Source organism: Cervus elaphus, chromosome 18 (genome assembly GCF_910594005.1).
Source record: "Cervus elaphus chromosome 18, mCerEla1.1, whole genome shotgun sequence".
Lineage (NCBI taxonomy): Eukaryota > Metazoa > Chordata > Mammalia > Artiodactyla > Cervidae > Cervus > Cervus elaphus.
The window spans coordinates 30,128,389-30,150,005 of NC_057832.1; the positions used below are offsets into that span (position 1 = coordinate 30,128,389).

The window sequence follows — 21,617 nt, forward strand, 5'->3', positions numbered from 1 at the left end:
GCCTGAGAAATCTCATGGACAGAGGAGCCTGGCAGGCTACAGTCCATATGTTTACAAAGAGCAGGACAGGACTGAAGCGACTTGGCATGCATGCACGCAAATGAAGAGAGAGAACTATTATCAAGGAAAGGAACAAGGATATTCAAGGCTTCGGTGGCATATGATCCACTGAACATGTTTAGAAACACGCCTCCCCCCATCAGTGAAGTAGTGATTCACTGATGTAAAGGTGGTAAAATTTTTTTAAAGGGTGAAGGTGGTCTTTTTAGCTAGTATTTGACCAAATATAAATTATTGGTGTCTTAAATCTACATTGTGAGATATTTGCTCTCTTTCAGCTCTGGTGTCATGAAATATTATATAATGTTTGATGGTTGTTATCTACATGCTGAAATTCCATAAGCGCACATGAAAATTCTGAGTAACAAGATAACCCTATAATGACACAAGAATGATATGATTTCTAGTTTTAGAAGAAAATAAAATATTGTATATTTTCTATTTTAGAAGTAAAAGAACAAAAAGCATTAACAAATAGGTATAAATTACTGCATCTATCAACTGAATATCCCGGTTGATGGCAGGTGTCAATATTTAATATATTCTTTGTTTAAAGTGTAAAATACCTTTATTTTCTTTTCACATTTGACCCCAGAATGCTCAGTGCAGCAAGAACGTATGTTGGGGAGTACACATCTGCCTCCATAAAGATACTTTTGATCGCAAATTGCTGTAATACACAAGTTTTTACAGTTACTGTCTTTTGACACAAATGCTTCAGACAATTCCAAAGTCCTGAAGCCACTCAGCAACTTGGCTATAACATAGACATAAGAATCATTGAATGACCAATTGCACTACTGTATTTCTGCAACCAGTGTGCAAACACCCACATATGCAGACATCAAAAGACCAAACACCCCCAAACTGAACACCACAGTTTCACTGTTTCATAAAGATATCGATATTATTAAAGCAAACATTTTCATTGGCTATATTTTAAAGTATTTAAAACATATCTTTTTGTTTTCTTTAGAGAGGAGATTCAAATCAGTAACATAGCATTCATAATTTGCTTTTTATTTTTTTTTCCTTTTAAAAAAATCATTTATTTTTTGGCTGATGCTATGCATGTGCTTTCTCTAGTTGCAGTGAGTGAGGGCTACTCTTTTTTGAGGTGCATGGGCTTAGTTGCTCCGAGTATGTGGGATCTTCCCAGACCAGGGATTGAACCCATGTCCTCTACACTGGCAGGCAGATTCTTTTTTTTTTTTTCTATGTACAATAGATAAAAGTTTAATTAGACTGCAGAGTGTTGTTTCATGGAAATTAAGATGAACATGTTTCACACAAGATCTTTTGCCATGAAGTGAATTAAAGTCGCTCAGTCATGTCTGACTCTTTGCAACCCCATGGACTGTAGCCTACTAGGCTCCTCGGTCCATGGGATTTTCCAGGCAAGAGTACTAGAGTGGGTTGCCATTTCCTTCTCCATCATAACTTGCTTTTTAATAAAACTTTTTTAGCAAAGACTTAAAAGGGGCAACTCAGTACTGACCAACATATGGAGAAACAGACAGTTTTATTTACTACTAATGGAAGTTTAATGTGAAACAATTCTGTTGGAAGCTTCCTAAAGATAGGCATATTATCTGTACTAGAAATTTCTTGTTTAAAATCTCTTCCTATGCAATTTTAAAATACCTTATATCTATTTCAATATCTGTTTATCTTTTGTCCTTTTTTTTCCTTCCTCATTTACCTACCTACCCACCTATAGAGAAAAAAATTCTTATCATAGTAACAGTTTGTAAATAAGAGAAATGTTCAACATGAGAGGAAAGGTCAAGTGAATTACAGTATTTATATTATGGAACTTGATATAGCATTTAAAATTATGTTTCTAAGGACACCAAAACACTTTTAAGTAATACTGACTAAATATAGGCATAATGTAAAATTATATACAATAGTTTTTTTCATGGGAGAAGTATCTGTTTAAATAGCTCATATTTGAAGCTTGCATATATAAGAATAATACTCCCTTTAGTATAAATGCAACATTGAAAGGTATGTTTTTATCTGAGCTATTGTGTACAGCAGGACAAGGTTCCGCAGCTAACTAAACACGGTTCATATCGCAGACGTCATAGATTTGAATATTTATTACAACAATTTTTCCAGAAGATGGCAGTAAAACAACTTGTATAAATAACATCATCAATATTTAGACAAGTTTCCAGACAGAAAGAAGTAAAGCATTTTTGAGGAAGGGGACTTTTAAAATCTCACACAAAGTTGCTACAAGGTGCAAAAACAGGGTGCGCATCTTCAGACTGTGCTCAGAGTACCTGAGTTCACAATCACTGGAGCATATTTCCACATTAATGTGCTTTTAGCATCTCATCATTCTCTCTCATAGTCCACACAACCCCTCTCCAGAATGAGTAGGCCAAATTGAAGTTGAGTGTTCCTTTTTATAGCATTTTATCACATCTAACTTTCAATGTGAATTACTGATTTTTGAGCAGGTATTTCTTACATAAGTACTAGCACTTAATGAATTCTTTGAAAATATTTTACTAGAATGAGAAGTGAGTAGTGATTAATAATAAAATAAACTCTAAGAGTCATAAAAATTATATGCAGAATCTCTGACAAATGGAAATGAGTGTGGTTCAAGCATACTGAAAAGCAGAGCAGGTATTTCTAGTAAAAAAGTACAGTCATTTTACAATTGTATAATTTCAGTTTATAATACATTTGCATTACCAGTTTTGATATTATGTAGGTATTAAACATTTGAAAGTACTTTGAGGAGATTCTCTGTTTTTCCCATTAAGTCAATCTTTGTTAATATTTTAAGATGTTATTTTAAGTTTACATAAATTTCAAAATTGCATAAAATTTGATTTTTGTCTATAGCATGAGATCCCATCTATGTAAAACTTTATGACTAAAAGTGGAAATAGCTAACATGAGAAAATCAAGGCATAAACTAGTTCTGGGTGATGGAATTTGGAGAAATTTATTTAAAAAAATTTTTTTCATATTTTCTCTGATTTCCATGATACATATCTACCCTATAATATAGAAAAACATTTAAACTATATATTAAAACCTTCTTCGTCTAATTCCCCCTTGGAGGAAAGCAGTCAAAAGTTACAAACTTCTTAAGTACTGGGGATGAAATGTACAACATGATAAATATAATTAACGCCACTGTACATTATATACAAAAGCTTATAAGACAGTAAAAGTTCTCATCACAAGGGAAGGATACTTTTTAAAAAAATTATTTAATGTTGTACCTATATGAGATGAATATTCACTAAACATTGTGGTAATCATTTCATAATGTATGTAAGTAAAATCATTATGTTGTACACCTTATACAGTGCAGAATGTCAATTATATTGCAAGAAAACTGGAAGAAAAAGATCTTTTAAAATGAAAAAAAACTTCTTAAGTCCACCTAAGAGGAATTCACTGACACTCCACAGACTGTACTTTGGATCTTTCTAAGTTACACAAAACAGTAATATAATATACCATACATTCTTTTTAAAATAGGTATAGAAATGGGTAAGACATCCCTCCATTTCTAAAACTTTAATGGATCAGCATACTGGGATTTATTTTTCTGTATATATTTCTCTTAAAGCTATACTTTATTTAATAATTATAGTAGATTCAAATTCAGAACGTAGAGTAGAAAGTGAGTTCTGTGGGTTTACGTATTTGACACTGTTCTCCTGCCCATGTGGTAGGACAATGGCATGTGCTGGGAGCGATACATTCACCACCATTTTTACACTTCTGAAAGCAGACTGCTGCAAATAAGTTTAAAACTTAATTTACTAGTCAAATCCTACCATAAGCGATAACAATTTTCATTAAAGAAAAAAGAGAAACAGTTAAAAATCAATGATTAAGGAATTTTTCCCCTTTTTCCCATTGTTAGACTTTTATGGAAAAAATGAAACATTTGAACGAGAACTCCCATCATCTCAAAAGCTAGATTGAAAGCAATAAAACTACTCAGGAGGTTCTGAACTGGTCTGAGATGGGGCCAAGAAATCAGTAATTTTTTAAAGCTTCCCTGACTCCTACTTATAACTGAGACCAGGACTTAAATACATGTCATTTATCCTGGCAACTGTATTGGATAAACTGGAAAATACAAGATACCCTGTACCTCTGCTAATTAGAAAGAAAGAGTTCAGAGGAACTGGCATTTTATTCTATTTTAAAAAGATATATTATTTTTTTAAATTAAAATTAATGTGATCTATTTTGACATAAGGCAGAGGAGTTTGATGTTGACATTCCAAAAGACATTTGTGGAAAACAATTTTAAAGGTGAAACATTGATGCAACTGATGCTAATTGAGAATTTCCTAGGAAAGCTCATACATATTTTGTAAGGAAATTAGGACCTTTTTGATTTAGAAGTTTAGGCAAGTCCAGTAATAAACCAATGGAAGGAGGATTGCTTTCACAGGGAAATGGAAGAAGAGTGAAATAAAAAGATAAATTCTAAAAAAAAAGATAAATTCTAAAGTAGAGCTAAATAAGAAAAAATAAAAGCAAGGAAACAAAAAACAAGGAACACGTTCTTTGTCTGAAGTCCTGCTTTATGTTCCCATGTAGACTTTAGCATGTTAAGGGTATTTATTTCCCTTATGTGTGTTGCATTGTTTCCCTGTCCAGCCAGAAGGACAAAGAGCGAATGTTTGGTCCCACACACTTTCCTCCATTAATGCACATGGAAACACAGATACCTGGAGATAAAGGGATGAAATTTTAGTCCTTAAATATTAATAGTTTTGCTGTTTAATATGTTTGCTTTACCTGTAGCTGGCAAGCATATTTAGTAGTGTCTTACTTTTTTGGCATCTCATACCAGTGACAGGCGCACACATTATTTCTCACGCAGTGACCACATTCTTACAGGGAGGCTGGCAGAGAGCTGAAAGAACACACTGCAGCAATCTGTGACTATCATATATTCAATTATTATATATTATATGTTGCATTATGTGTGTGTGATATATAGGGACATAAGGCAGAGAAATGAGCTAGTAAAATATAAGATCACAACTGCAAGTTGTTAAAACCATCATTTCTAAATCATAAAATACAGTGGTTATAGCCATAAATTGCTAGTGGGTTAGCATACTTTGAAATACATTGGTAAAGTGTTTATAACCAATGGAGCCTTCAGTATGATAGTGCAAATATTATGAATCTAATCTTATGTTTCACCAAACTCTGAAGTAAAGAGTGAAATGACCTGGGAAAAAAACAAGAAAATAAGTCAAAACCAAGCTCAAAATAAGACCTGTTCCTGTGGAAGTTAGAAAAATTGGTTATATGTTTAGAAAAAACTTTAAAGTTACTTTTGGATACCTACTGAGGTCATAGAGACAGAGCTTTCTTTATATGTGACTTATTCCTCTCAGGGCCTGGGAAAAAGTCTTTTTTAACAATAAATCTTTGGCTTTTTCAAGAATATTTATTAGATAATCCTGAATACAGTGTACTAGTAACTTCTATGTATATGGTTCTGTTCCATGGAGTTCAGAAGTTGAGGTTTGTATCTTTTATGACAGGATTTTTCTTGCTTCATACTTCTTCCTGATGTGACAATTAAATGCAGTTATTTAAAAATAGTAATACAAAGGCAAACTTGCCTATAAATTTTTAAATTTAATTTTCCTTGAGTGATGATTAAGTGGATTTTAGTTTTTGTTGTAAAAGTGAATGTCCAATTATTTTGTTTTGGTAATAAGGTATTTGTGGACAGATTCCCCTTTTGAAAATTTCCAAACACTAAGAAAAATTCCGCTGATTTCAAATAGATTTATAGGTGAAAATAATGTAACACTTTTTGTATAAAAACAATATTAACTGAAAGATTTTAGCAAATGAATAATATCCATTATTTTAGACTGAGCCTCTTCTGGTTAATAATTGAGTTTCCTTTCTCTGGTATTTTTATTGGTACTTTATATAATAGAGAAATGATCTTAAGTTTTCTGCTTTCTAATTCTTACAGTGGAGAAGGAAATGGCAACCCACTCCAATATTCTTGCCTGGAGAGTCCCATGGACAGAGGAGCCTGGTGGGCTACAGTTGGTGGGGTCACAAAGAGTCAGACACGACTGAGTGACTGAACGACAACAATCCTATTCAATTTAAGATTATTTCTGTTAACTAGGAAGAGATGTATTCTTTTCATTACAAAAACATCACAAGAAATACCAGTGGTTAGGAATTTAACGCTTAAAAAGAAAAAAGGACCTTTTTATAATGGGTAGTCTTGTTATAATCAGTACTCATATACTGTATAAAACTTGAGTGTAGAGATAAATACTACATCTATACAAAAAAGTATATATAATTAAAGTAATACAGAGAAATGGCATAAAATGTGGACTTCGTTGTGCCACCCCTAATCCCATTTTAAGAAAAGGAAGTTTAGGAGAATACCCAGTCATGTATATATTTATGAGATTCTCCAGGTCTCAGATGGATCTTCCATCAGACTCCAAAATGAGCCAAGTAATCTGGCCTTACTTTGTATATGGAAAGAGCTCATGGCATTTAAGGGATGAAGGAAATTGGAAGATACATTTAACCATCTCTAGCCTCACATTTTCAGATTCCCTTGTAACTCAGTCGGAAAAGAGTCTGCCTGCAGTGCAGGAGACCTGGGTTCAATTCCTGGGTTGGGAAGATCCCCTGAAGAAGGAAATGGCAACCCACTCCAGTATTCTTGCCTGGAGAATCCCATGGAGCCTGGCAGGCTACAGTCTATGGGGTCGCAAGAGTTGGACACGACTGAGCGACTAAGCACACACATACAGCCTCACATTTTAAGTCTTGCTTATTAATAGTTAACCTTTCATGTTTTCAGCGCAGTGTCTCTCTCTTTCGAAATCTGTAGAATACACAGTATATGCTCCTTATACTTACTTTAACCATATTCTGCCTAATTTATTCAATGGCTTTCAATATGTATACCATCTTCCCTTCCCTCTATTTGGGCTTACAAGGGATGTGACCTAATAAAGATCATATTTTTTCCTGCACTTTGTATAGCATGTCTTATAGCAATAATACCGTTACTTAATGCCAAGTGCCAACTGTGCTTGGAGGCGGTCTGCTGTAGTCTCATTCACACTTGACAGCACCTGTCCAGCTCAAACTTGAAAGTAAAGAGGTCTGAGGCCTGGAAACTATAAATTTGTCGTATCCATGCCACTAGGACGTTGTAAAGAGTGATAACTCCAAAAATTTTAACATGACATGTATTCATTAGATAATTTTTAGTTCAATTTAGTAAATTAGAGGGTCTCTGCTTTACCTAGTGATATAGTTGACATACACATTTTAGAGAAGAAATTTTCTTACTAAATCTTACACCTATTGCAAATAGCATTAGAAGCATAGCTTTTTATTTTCTTTCTCACATTCTCCTTCTACCTAAAACTCTTAAACATGCATTTAGTCTCCTAATTTTCAAGATCTGCCTTAATCTAGTTTTTGCATTCCATGTTCATACCCTAGCTCCTTAACAGAAATCTGAATTAGAAAAACTCATTTTGTATGCTTAATGTATCTAGTATTAGAGGGATGGTTTCTTCTCCATCTCAATGTCAATCTTAGAATCCTAACCTACCTCTAAGTAAAACAAAACAAAACAAAACAAAACAGGATTGTAGGTCAAACTGTAACATGACAAAGAAAGTATGTATTTTAGGAATTAAATTATCACGTCTTATACTAAAAATCCACTCTATATTTGTATAAGCTCAAAAATACTAAGATACAGAAAACAGATTTAAAATTTCATTTATTGACATTATTTCATGCCTATGTCCTCAACTTCAGGTCATGCCCATTATTCTGAAAAAAACAAAAACAGTTTATAGCATTAACTCTATGAGTGAAAGTGTTAAAGTCATAGGCCATAAATGGGGGAAATGGTACATCTTTATGTCTCATATTACTGGGTACACTGCTGTGTGTAGCTGGCTCTTCATAAGCATTTAATGAAACTAAAGTCAAGAGAGATCATGAGATAAAATTAGTACTAGACATTAGATTGACTGTAAATAAAACATTTTTGCTGAGAAGGCAACAAAAATGACAGCATTGCACACGAAAGACTGCAAGAGAGCTTTGCTTATTTGTTTCACACCTTGGTCCTACAAACGTGCTAAGGTTGTGAGCCTAACATAAGTTGAATAAGTACACATTTTACACAATAACTCATATATTTCTATGAACTGGTAATTTGGTGACCAAAACTGCAATATCACAAGAAATAGAGAAAATAAATAAATAACATCTTCCCCTTTGAAAATTGTCTTATGTTTGTTTACTCAGAGCTCTGTTTGTGTCTGACTTTTCCTTTGCCTTTTTATTTATAAAGAAAGAATAATTGCCATTCTGACACTGTGTACCAAAGAATCCATTTGGACAGATGCAAGTGTTTGGCTTATTGCAGGAACCACCATTGAGGCAAACAGGGTCACATAAAGCTGGTAAACAGCAGGAGGGAGAAAGACCATGAAAGTTTTATTATTTAAAAAATGGAAGCTGCCCTGAAGTACAGAATGGTGCATAGTGAAATATTTTATTTTTACTGCCACTTAAACCCATAGCCTATAATTAATTAGACTTTTCCAAACATACGAGGAGAGGAATAACCAGATAATAGCTTTGAAAGTTTATTCATTAACAAATATTACCAAGCTATGAATGTGGAGGCTATTATTAGAATTCAGAATGACCTTGGTAAGCATTGTTGGTAAAACAATTAGAAGTTAGGAGAAAGCAATTCAGCAGCACAAACAGGATAGTCTGTAATCTGCTCAAATATATTCAGTCATGCCTTTAAGTCATCTTCCCAATTCAAATAGGGACACTGCACTCAAGTCCTAGCACACTCAAGAACATGCTTTGTTTTTGCTTCTTCCCGTTGTTCCACGTTGAAAGTCACCCCAAATTCCATTTTTAACCCCGATTTTGCCAGTTCTACAAAGTTTACACAATTTTATTCTTAACTGCACCTGTCAGAATGAACTTCTCTTTCCTGTTTCCAAAAAGCTAAACATTTATTATGTCACTTGTTACGCAACTTGTATCATAGTACTTTTTATAATTATAACCTATATCTCCTTCACTAATGATGTGCTTCTTGTAACTGGGGAAAAAACAAATTGATCTTTATTTCCCTTTGCATCTTGCTTCACACATAGTTGTCAAGCTATAAACACTGAATTAAATTTACGTTGAGAAGAGTCATTCGATCACAATGGATTAAACATAGATAATGGCAAACATATTAAGCCTGATACTGTGATTAATAAATAGAATAACATTATGATGTCCAGTTAACTCAGAATTGCTTGAATATTTAATGAAACAGAATGTCTGCATTGTGATAAAAAATAAACTTCAAAGATACCTGAATATGCAACACAAATATGTTTCTCTCCACCATAAGGCAAGAGTATGAGGGAAAAATAAAAGCCAAAAAAGAAATTGGTTTGGGTTGGATAAGAGTAAAGCTGAAATACATTCTGTGGTTGAATACAAAGATAATTAATGAAGACGAGAGAGAGGGTTTTAAACATCTATCTGAAATAAAAACTCTACACCAGTCTCATCTGATTAGTTTTATGTTTTGCAAGTCCTTATCCTTAAGCCATTGATGCACCTTAAACCACTGATGCACCTTAAATTTCTTTCAACTGACATATTTATTGAAAATATTTCTGATTTTACCTGTGCTACAGGTAGGTCCATACCAGCCAGGTTTACACTCACAGACGTCTGGTTTAAGACATTGGCCTCCATTTTCACAGTGCCTGTTACAGACAACTAAGATCATAGGATAAATTAAAAGAAAGGTAAATTAGACTCGGTACTGGTCATATTATTGGCTATAACTTAGGTGCTCATAACTGCCAATCACATTGTCTAATGAATAAGATTAAAGAGAAAGATAAAAACCAGTTTATTTTTTGGCTTTAAATAGTTTGCAGTTTTCATATTTAGTTATCTTTATTGTTTGCTGTTGTTAATAGAGATGGGGAAAGTAGAAAATCACTGGGGTGAATAGTAAGCAAGAGTTGACTGTGAAAATTGTTACTAATGAAAGTAATCATAGACATAGATTAAAGGAGATTTGTTTATAAGCTAAAAAATTAGAGGGGCTTTCTAGGTGGCACAAGTGGTAAGAACCCAACCACCAATGCAGGAGATGCAAGAGACATGCATTCAATCCCTGAGCTGGGAAGATCCCCTGGAGAAGGAAATGGAAACCTACTCCAATATTCTTGCCTGGAGAATCCCACGGACAGAGGAGCCTGGCGGGCTACAGATCATGGGGTTGCAAAGAGTCGGACGTGACTGAGTGACTGTGCACACACAAGTTAAAATTCTTGTTCTCTCAAAGTAATGGTCATGGATAGAGTCCAGAAGAGAGCTGCTTCTAAGAACAAGCTTCTTTATCTTACTTAGTGCTGGCTCCCAGTGTTCCCAGTGGTATGCAGAATGGTCGTCATCTTAGCAAATCATGAAGGCATGTATTTTGCTGAGGGTTTGGGTTTATCTCAGGATTAGAGCAATCAACTCATTAAGGAGCAATTTCATTATATTAGACTGCAAGAGAGCTTTGCTTACTTGTTTTACACCTTATTCCTACAAAACCACAGGACACATGCAGAGGTTTCCCCCTAAGCAGGCTCCACCATGGTGACAACGTGGTCTACAGTCTTCTGCAGACACAGATTGTGTTAAATCAGCTCATAATTTGGAAAAAGCCAGTTTATGAAGCACAAGCACAAGAAAACCTGCTGCTGTGAGCAGTTTACAGGAAACTTAGTTCTAGTTTAGCATGAAATCTAGTTCTGTGGGGTTGACTATGAGGCCACACTCTGTAGACACCTATAAATATCAGCATGTTTTGGTTTATAAAACTTTTGGTTAACTGGATGGAAATACACAATCTGAAGTTTCTTCTGAAAAGTGAGACTTGGAGTTACACATTCTTGCCCTACAAAGAAAACACTTCTATATATCTATAATTATTTTCATATGCTATTCATACTAGGTGGTTCTGTTAGTTCACTATGTTTACTGTAATTTGTTAATTTGTGCCTTGCCTTGCCATGAAAACACTTAACATGGCTCTCAGTTTAATAATAATTATATATGTACAATCCACTAAGATGTATTCTTTAAAAATATTACTTAAGAAATAACAAAATTTTTTCTTTAAAGTATTATCCATTTTAAGAATGCCATTTCCTAAACTCTCCATTTAAGATTTCAACCAAGGCAATGAAATTATATGGCTATAAACATGTTTTTCAAAATGATTTTTTAGGTTTCTTTTTACTACCTGATACCTTCTAATTATTTGGTAATAGCAGTTCCTTGGACCCATGTTTGAGAAATTATTTAATAGGCAGATATCCTTTGTTTGAAGCTAAAATATTTATCAGGATATGGTTCCATATTACTAAATATCACAAAAAATTTCTGCAGATACTTTTACCAAAGATGTATGAGCTATTGCTTTTTGGCTATCTGATTTGGCAAATTTAAATTTTTTAATCTTCAATAAATTATTTTTAATAAACATTAACAAAACTTAGACTCCCTCACCAGCATTAAAAGATATATATTAATATGTACACAGTAAAACTGAATTACCTTTAAAACATTTTAAAAAGATTGCATTATTTTGGTTTTGTTATTTGATTTTTAATTTGAATTATCACCTTCATCACAGGTTGCTCCACCATATCCTAGGGGACATTCACAAATGTTAGGCTTAATACATTTTCTGTGGTTTTTGCAGTCAGGATGACATATAGCTGTTAAAAAAAAAAAGGCTCGTGGCTTAGAAATATTAGTTATCAATTAAATTCATTATGCAAACTAATAAGAGCTATACTTAACAGTCTGGCAGTTAGAACTGGTGTAACTAGGTTTATATTTGCATATGTTTGGGGCGACACACTCTGTTTCTTCCACAAGGATTTTTACAAATCACTGGAAAAATCAAGGCAAAAAGGCTGATTTGTAGATACAGTGTATCCCCATTGTCTGTAGACTTAATTATATAATAAAAGTAAAATTCTCTGAAATTGAAAAATTTGAAATTGCTGTTAAATGATAATGACTGCATACATTCACAGAATTATTTTTTCCCTTATATTTGTTTTACTACCAGAATGACTGAGGCAAATGATTAATAGGGTAAGCAAAACATACCATATGAGGAAATTAGTCCCATAGAAAATCTGCTGTTGGACATGGATGCAAACCATAAAAGGATTACAGTCTTTCAGAGAGCAATTTAGATACTAATTGGCTAAATGCTGGTGAATGGCAGGGAGAATCAGAATGTCAAAGATCAAAATGCCAGGAACACATCATTAGCTTATTATATGTTCTTATTTCTTAAGCTTCTCTAACAACCCATTTAACACTTTCTGAAGTAACTGAAATGATTGAGGTTGTTTTATTTGCTAATAATAATGAGTTTTATATTATAAACATGTAAGAATTGAAGGTTATTAACATTATTCCTACAGAAAAAAGAAAAAATGAAGTTCCTCAAGGTAACTCAGAACAAAGGAACACTCTAACAGCTCTGTTGCTTAAGTTGGTCTCAAACAAATCAAAACACAAACAAAACGAAATAATATGAACACTAAAAAGTAGCTTCTAAGCCAGAAGTTTGATTTGTATCAAACTATGCTGATGACTGAGAAAAGAAATAAACAATCCTTTCAAAATTAAAGTGATGCCTAACTTGTTTTATCCTTAAGAGCTGGAGGAATTACAGAGAAACTTAATTTATACAAATAAATATGCAGGATTAGTCATTTAAAGGCTAAATACCTTCTGTGAGCCGAACAGAACCCAGACCACATGTTATTCATACCATTATATCTTGCTGCTTACTGCCAGGAATGTCAGTTAGCCCTGTAAGGTTGTGCTTTCTTTTCTGTATAACGGGAAAAATAATACCTAGCACATGGAGTCCTTGTGGATTATATGACATAATTGAAATATTTCCAAAGGCCCTAGAACAAGTAGGTGCTTAACACATATATTTGTAATGTATTATATAGTCATAATGTTTTTTAATATCAGCATTATTAAAAAATTGAGAAACACTTGTGTTAATTTTTTTGAAATGTGAAGAGAATATACCCAAATAATAAATAAAATGAATAGAAGTTAGTGAACTAAATGGAGTAAACAAAATTTAATACATAGAAAGGTGTATCTTTTTAAGCACTTAAAAGTGAACTAGATACTTTTCTTTGTGACATTCGAAGAGTTGTCACACTACCTCTGCAATTGATACCATCTCCGTAATATCCAAAGGGGCAGCGTCCACACTGGAAGTGACCACCTGTGGTTGGCACACGGGAAACACCAAGAAGGCAAGGGGATTCAGCACAACTTGATCTTTTGTCCAATCCAGGCTTTTCTGGCAAAACTGTGATGGCTCTAGTAAGTGATGATGTAAACACATCCTTATACTGTGTGTAACCTTGGGCAGACCTGTTAGTTTGAGTATACTCTCCTGCGTCTGTTTGGGTGAGACTCGGGTAAGATCCTTTATTTCACCGTGAGAACTGTTCAGGTTAATGCTTAAAGAACTATGGTTGTTTGTAGGAACTGCCAACTCCTCCAGACCGAGGTTTGCACTAGGAGTATGATCCACATGTTCAAAATCTGATATCTGATGGGAAATAGCCTTATTTGAATGATTAATTTGGGTTGTAACAATGAGAAGTGGGAGATGTGGTTGGTTGCAGCCAAGAGCATTTTTGTAGTTGCAGGACTGTGGATTGAGCTCGCACCAAGTAGTGAATGTTCTGTTGACAGTTGCTGCAAATTTATGGCTAAACAACCAAAAAAGAAAAAGCTATGTTAGTCACAGTTAGCATAACATTTATTAATGTTCTGCTGTACCTACAGAGGGCTTCTCTGGTGGCTCAGACAGTAAAGAATCTGCCTGCAGTGCAGGAGACCTGGGTTCAATCCCTGGGTGGAGAAGATCCCCTGGAGAACAGAATGGCTACCCACTCCAATATCTTTGCCTAGAGAGTTCCACGGACAGAGGAGCCTGGCCTGCTATAGTCCATGGGAATGCAAAGGGTTGAACATGACTGAGTGACTAACACTTTCTGTAGTATTTAACATTAGGTAATTCATTCCTTCATTTGAAGTCTGTTACATGTACATCAGTCATTATAAGAGAAATGTAAATCAAAACTACAGTAAGATACCACCTGACACCAGTCAGAATGGCCATCACCAAAAAGTCTACAAATAATAAGTGCTGGAGAGGGTGTAGAGAAAAGGGAACGCTCTTACATTGCTGGTGGGAATGTAAACTGATACAGCCACTATGGAAGACAGTATCAGGACCCCTTAAAAAGCTAGGAAATAAAACCATTGACCCAGCGATCCCACTCCTAGTCATATACCCTGAGGAAATCAAAACTGAAAAAGACATATGTACCCCCATGTTCACTACAGCACTGTTTACAATAGCTAGAACATGGAAGCAACCTAGATGCCCATCAACAGATGAATGGATAAAGAAGCTGTGTTACATATATACAATGGAATACTACTCAGTGATAAAAAGGAATGCATTTGAATCTGTTCTAATGAGGGGGACGAAACTAGTGCCTATTATACAGAGTGAAGTAAGTCAAAAAAAGAAATATAAATATCATATACTGACACATATATATGGACTCTGAAGAGATGGCACTGATGAATTTATTTTCAGGGCAGCAATGGATAAGTAGACACAGAGAACAGACCTGTGGACCTGGTGGGAGGAGAGGAGTGAGAAGAGGAGATGTATGGAGAGGAACAGAAATTTACTATACCATGTGTAAAACAGACAGCCAATGGGAGTTTGCTCTGTGACTCAGGGAACCCAAACGGGGCTCCGCAACAGGCTGAAGGGTGGGGTGGGGAGGGAGATGGGAGGGAGGTGTTGGAGGGAGGGGACATGGGTGTACCTGTGGCTGATTCTTGTTGAGGTAAGACAGAAAACCACAAAATTCTGTAAAGCAATTATACTTCAATTAAAAAAACAGTCTTAAAGTCTATCACATATATAAATGCTATTCTAGGAGCCTTGCAGCATTAAAAAGTCAACACATGATTACTGCCCTCAGAGAAGTTGTAATATATTTAAATACACAAGATAACACAGAATATAAAGCAGTATAGAGATATTTGTATAAAATTTTATTTCTGCATAAAAAGACAATATAGATAAGGTAGGCCATAGAGATAGAAAAGATAATTTCAAGTACACATTATGTAAAGGATCAGTGGCCAGAATAAACCCTTACAAAACAACAAAAAGTCAAAGAAAAATTATAAAGAGATAAACAACAGAAAAGCAAATTTCGATGATGATTTGAAAAAAGTAATTTGATAACTTTTGGCAAGCTTTATCCAGAAACAAACAAACAAAACTAGACAAGTCTGTAGATATGAAAATAATTTTAAAAATTATATAATAATACATATAATTTTAAACTAAGAATTTGAAATCTCAATGAGTTTTTACAAAATATAAATGATTAAATTAACTGAAGAAGAGCTAGAGTAGATGACAGAAAAATTACATTGAAAGAAATAGAAAAACAATCTAAAATAACCTCCTAAAATGATGTCAGGACAGCTGATCTAATGGAAAAATATTTTTACCAAATTTCAAGGAAAGACTCTTGCAAAACTATTGCAACATGCACAAAGAGATGAAACATCAACATTTTATCAGAGTGGCATAATCTTATAGTCAGCATTATTTTTGAAAATACACAAATTTAAAATGAAATACTATTTTTTTATTTAAGGTAAATCAAGTGCAGCTGTGTAGTTATATATTACCACATCAGGGTGAAATAGACTTGTATCTCAACTAACAATTGTATTAAGATATAAGTGAAAAAATTAATATAATGTTGATACAACCATTTTCTGTTAAAAAAGCAGTCCGAAAGGGCAGCCCTGGTGACTCAGTGATGGAGAAGCAGCCTGCCAATGCAGGAAACATGGGTTCGATCCCTGTCCCGGGAAGATCCCACATGCCATGGAGCGACTAAGCCCATACACCACAAATACTGACCCTGTGCTCTAAAGCCCACAAACCACAACTACTGAGTCCACACGTCACAACTGCTGAAGCCTGCTTGCCCTAGAGACTGTGCTCTGCATCAGAAGACACTGCAATGAGAAGCCTGGGCACTGTAGCTAGAGAGTAGCCTCTGCTCTCTACAACTAGAGAGAAGCCCTCACAGCAACAAAGACCCAGCACAGCTAAAAATAAAGAAAGAAAAGAAAAATTATTAAAACATTCTGAAAAAGTTAATCCAAGGAAACATTAACAGATATTATAGCACATAGTGATGATGAAAAGCATTTGATAAAATGTAAAACCCACTCCTGACTTAAAACCAAAGAGAATTCTGAGAAAGCAACCAGTAAAAGGAAAATTCTAGCAGAAACCTGTAGTGATATCATATACTCAGTGGCAAAATATGGAAGAATTCCCACTAAAACCATTAAGAAACAAAACCATTAAGAAACATTCCTGAGGAGCCAAGATGGCGGAGGAGTAGGACGGGGAGACCACTTTCTCTCCTACAAATTCATCAAAAGAATAACTGAACGCAGAGCAAACTTCGCAAAACAACTTCAGATCGCTAGCTGAGGTCATCAGGCGCCCAGAAAAGCAGCCCATTGTCTTCGAAAGGAGGTAGGACAAAATATAAAAGATAAAAAGTGAGACAAAAGAGCTAAGGACGGAGATCCATCCCGGGAGCTCTTAGGCGGCATTGCTTGGGGTAGGGTCCGGGCCCCAGTGCCCTGAGGACAATCGGAGGGAACTTCTGTGAGTTGCCAACTTGAACTGTGGGAGACCAAAAGAGAGAGAGTAAATTAACCGGCCCGAACACACTGCCGGCCGTTCGCAGAACAAAGAGACGGAGAGGGTCCAGAGAGGAGCTCGCAGGCTGCGGACCGGCCCAGCCCCGCCGGAGGCAGGAGGCAGGGGGGAGGGGAAGGTCGCGGCGAGACACCCGACCGGCGCGGGCGGGGACTGGGGCTGGGGACGCGGAGGGCGGAAGGCGCGCGCGCCCGACTGGCGCCAGCGAAAACTGAGACTGGGTCCGCGGAAGGGAGTGAGTGTGCCACACCTGGGGATAGTGCGCCCATCAAGCCCCTGGCTGCCTGGACCGCTCTGACGGGGAAGGCACAGAGAGCAGGCGCAGCTTTTCCTTCCGCGCTTTTGTGGAACACCCGAGGGCTGGAGCCTCGCGCAGCGCGGGGCGCGCTCCATATAGAACAGCCGGGAGCCTGAGCAGCACAGAGGGAGAAAGCAGCGTCAGCCCCTCCCGGCAGCCCCGGCCCATCCCCGCGGCGCAAGCCTGTCCCCACAGCGCCAGCCCCGCCCGGCAGCGCAAGCCCCTCCCTGCCCCGCAGAGCAACGGAACTAGCTACCTGAATAAGAGTCCACCTCCGCCCGCCTGTGTCAGGGCGGAAATGAGGCTCTGAAGAGACCGGCAAACAGAAGCCAAATAAACAAAGGGAACCGCTTCAGAAGGGACTGGTGCAACAGATTAAAATCCCTCTAGGAAACGCTGACTACACCGGAGGGGCCTGTAGATATCGAGAAGCGTAAGCTGGAACGAGGAGCTATCTGAAACTGAGCCGAACCCACACTGACCGCAACAGCTCCAGAGAAACTCCTAGATATAATTTTACTTTTTTCTTTTTTTTTTTTTTTTAATTTTTTTTAATTTTTTTCTTTTTTTTCTTTTTTCTTTCTTCTCTTTTATTTTCCTTTAAAATCCCCTATTACTCCCCCATTACTCCTTAACTTTCATTTCCACAGACTTTTACGATTTTTTAATTAGGGGGAAAAAAAAATTTTTTTTTTCTTTTTTTTTTTTCTTTTTCTTTCTTTTTTTTTCTTTTTTTTCTTTCCTTTTTCTCTTCTATTTTCTATTTTTCTTTTTCTCTTATTTCTTTTAAAGTCCTCTAGTACTCCTCTACTACTCCTTAATTTTCATTTTCAATACACTATAACCTTACAAAAAAAAAAAAAGAGAAGCCCTATTTTTAAACCGAAGATTATTCTCTCCCAATCTTGACTCTCTGTTTTCTACCTCAGAACACCTCTATTTCCTCCTTTCCCCTTCTCTTCCCAATCCAATTCTGTGAATCCTTGTAGGTGACTGGGCTACGGAGAACACTCTGGGAACAGACAGCTGCATAGATCTGTCTCTCTCCTCTTGAGTCCCCCTTTTTCTCCTCCTGTTCATCTCTATCTCCCTCCTCCCTCTCCTCTTCTTCATGTAAATCTGTGAACCTCTCTGGGTGTCCCTAACGGGGGAGAATCTTTTAGCCATTAAGCTAGAAGTTTTCTTATCAGGGCTGTATAGTTGGAGAAGTCCTGAGACTACAGGAAGAATAAAACTGAAATCCAGAGGCAGGAGACTTAAGCCCAAAACCTGAGAACACCAGAAAACTCCTGACTACATGGAACTTTAAGTAATAAGTGACCGTCCAAAACCCTCCATACCTACACTGAAACCAACCACCACCCAAGAGCCAATAAGTTTTAGAGCAAAACATACCACGCAAATTCTCCAGCAACACAGGAACATAGCCCTGAACATCAACATACAGGCTGCCCAAGGACACACCTAACACATAGACCCATCTCAAAACTCATTACTGGGCACTCCATTGCTCTCCAAAGAGAAGAAATCAAGTTCCACGCACCAGAACACTGACGCAAGCTCCCCTAACCAGGAAATCTTGACAAGCCAATCGTCTAACCCCACCCACTGGGTTAATCCTCCACAATAAAAAGGAACCACAGACCTCCAGAATACAGAAAGCCCACTCCAGATACAGCAATCTAAACAAGATGAAAAGGCAAAGAAATACCCAACAGGTAAAGGAACATGAAAAATGCCCACCAAGTCAAACAAAAGAGGAGGAGATAGGGAATCTACCTGAAAAAGAATTTAGAATAATGATAATAAAAATGATCCAAAATCTTGAAAACAAAATGGAGTTACAGATAAATAGCCTGGAAACAAAGATTGAAAAGATTCAAGAACTGTTTAATAAAGACCTAGAAGAAATAAAAAAGAGTCAATTAAAAATGAATAATGCAATGAATGAGATCAAAAACACTTTGGAGGGAACCAAGAGTAGAATAACGGAGGCAGAAGATAGGATAAGTGAGGTAGAAGATAAAATGGTGGAAATAAATGAAGCAGAGAGGAAAAAAGAAAAAAGGATCAAAAGAAATGAGGACAACCTCAGGGACCTCTGGGACACTGTGAAACGCCCCAACATTCGAATCATAGGAGTTCCAGAAGAAGAAGACAAAAAGAAAGGCCATGAGAAAATACTCGAGGAGATAATAGCTGAAAACTTCCCTAAAATGGGGAAGGAAATAGCCACCCAAATCCAAGAAACCCAGAGAGTCCCAAACAGGATAAACCCAAGGCGAAACACCCCAAGACACATATTAATCAAATTAACAAAGATCAAACACAAAGAACAAATATTAAAAGCAGCAAGGGAAAAACAACAAATAACACACAAAGGGATTCCCATAAGGATAACAGCTGATCTATCAATAGAAACCCTCCAGGCCAGAAGGGAATGGCAGGACGTACTGAAAGTAATGAAAGAGAATAACCTACAACCTAGATTACTGTATCCAGCAAGGATCTCATTCAGATATGAAGGAGAATTCAAAAGCTTTACAGATAAGCTAAAGCTGAGAGAATTCAGCACCACCAAACCAGCTCTTCAACAAATGCTAAAGGATCTTCTCTAGACAGGAAATACAGAAAGGTTGTATAAACGTGAACCCAAAACAACAAAGTAAATGGCAACGGGACCACACCTATCAATAATTACCCTAAATGTAAATGGGTTGAATGCCCCAACCAAAAGACAAAGATTGGCTGAATGGATACAAAAACAAGACCCCTATATATGCTGTCTACAAGAGACCCACCTCAAAACAAGAGACACATACAGACTAAAAGTGAAGGGCTGGAAAAAAATATTTCATGCAAACGGAGACCAAAAGAAAGCAGGAGTCGCAATACTCATATCAGATAAAATAGACTTTCAAATAAAGGATGTGAAAAGAGACAAAGAAGGACACTACATAATGATCAAAGGATCAATCAAAGAAGAAGATATAACAATTATAAATATATATGCACCCAACATAGGAGCACCGCAATATGTACGGCAAACACTAACGAGTATGAAAGAGGAAATTAATAGTAACACAATAATAGTGGGAGACTTTAATACCCCACTCACAACTATGGATAGATCAACTAAACAGAAAATTAACAAGGAAACACAAACCTTAAATGACACAATGGACCAGCTAGACCTAATTGATATCTATAGGACATTTCACCCCAAAACAATCAACTTCACCTTTTTCTCAAGTGCACACGGAACATTCTCCAGAATAGATCACATCCTGGGCCATAAATCTGGTCTTGGAAAATTCAAAAATTTGAAATCATTCCAGTCATCTTTTCTGACCACAGTGCAGTAAGATTAGATCTCAATTACAGGAAAAAAATTGTTAAAACTTCAAACATATGGAGGCTAAATAACACGCTTCTGAATAACCAACAAATCATAGAAGAAATCAAAAAAGAAATCAAAATATGTATAGAAATGAATGAAAATGAAAACACAACAACCCAAAACCTATGGGACACTGTAAAAGCAGTGCTAAGGGGAAGGTTCATAGCATTACAGGCTTACATCAAGAAACAAGAAAAAAACCAAATAAATAACCTAACTCTACACCTAAAGCAACTAGAGAAGGAAGAAATGAAGAACCCCAGGGTTAGTAGAAGGAAAGAAATCTTAAAAATCAGGGCAGAAATAAATGCAAAAGAAACTAAAGAGACCATAGCAAAAATCAACAAAGCTAAAAGCTGGTTTTTTGAAAAAATAAACAAAATTGACAAACCATTAGCAAGACTCATTAAGAAACAAAGAGAGAAAAACCAAATTAACAAAATTAGAAATGAAAATGGAGAGATCACAACAGACAACACTGAAATACAAAGGATCATAAGAGACTACTACCAGCAGCTCTATGCCAATAAAATGGACAACTTGGATGAAATGGACAAATTCTTAGAAAAGTATAACTTTCCAAAACTGAACCAGGAAGAAATAGAAGATCTTAACAGACCCATCACAGGCAAGGAAATCGAAACTGTCATCAAAAATCTTCCAGCAAACAAAAGCCCAGGACCAGATGGCTTCACAGCTGAATTCTACCAAAAATTTAGAGAAGAGCTAACACCTACCTTACTCAAACTCTTCCAGAAAATTGCAGAAGAAGGTAAACTTCCAAACTCATTCTATGAGGCCACCATCACCCTAATTCCAAAACCAGACAAAGATGCCACAAAAAAAGAAAACTACAGGCCAATATCACTGATGAACATAGATGCAAAAATCCT

At 36.2% G+C, this 21,617-nt stretch overlaps 1 protein-coding gene across 1 annotated transcript in view; it reads right to left on the minus strand.

Annotated features, from left to right (window-relative positions):
- Positions 1–381: 381 nt before the first annotated feature.
- VWDE (von Willebrand factor D and EGF domains) overlaps positions 382–21,617 on the minus strand; it is a 79,705-nt gene continuing 58,469 nt past the window's right edge. Inside the window, 15 exon segments of the mRNA XM_043873225.1 lie at positions 382–435; positions 627–730; positions 3,738–3,833; positions 4,688–4,724; positions 4,726–4,784; positions 4,889–4,911; positions 4,913–4,946; positions 4,949–4,972; positions 8,457–8,552; positions 9,802–9,897; positions 10,702–10,731; positions 10,734–10,796; positions 11,805–11,925; positions 11,986–12,049; positions 12,051–12,101. Of these exon segments, the coding sequence (XP_043729160.1) occupies positions 382–435; positions 627–730; positions 3,738–3,833; positions 4,688–4,724; positions 4,726–4,784; positions 4,889–4,911; positions 4,913–4,946; positions 4,949–4,972; positions 8,457–8,552; positions 9,802–9,897; positions 10,702–10,731; positions 10,734–10,796; positions 11,805–11,925; positions 11,986–12,049; positions 12,051–12,101 (952 nt within the window).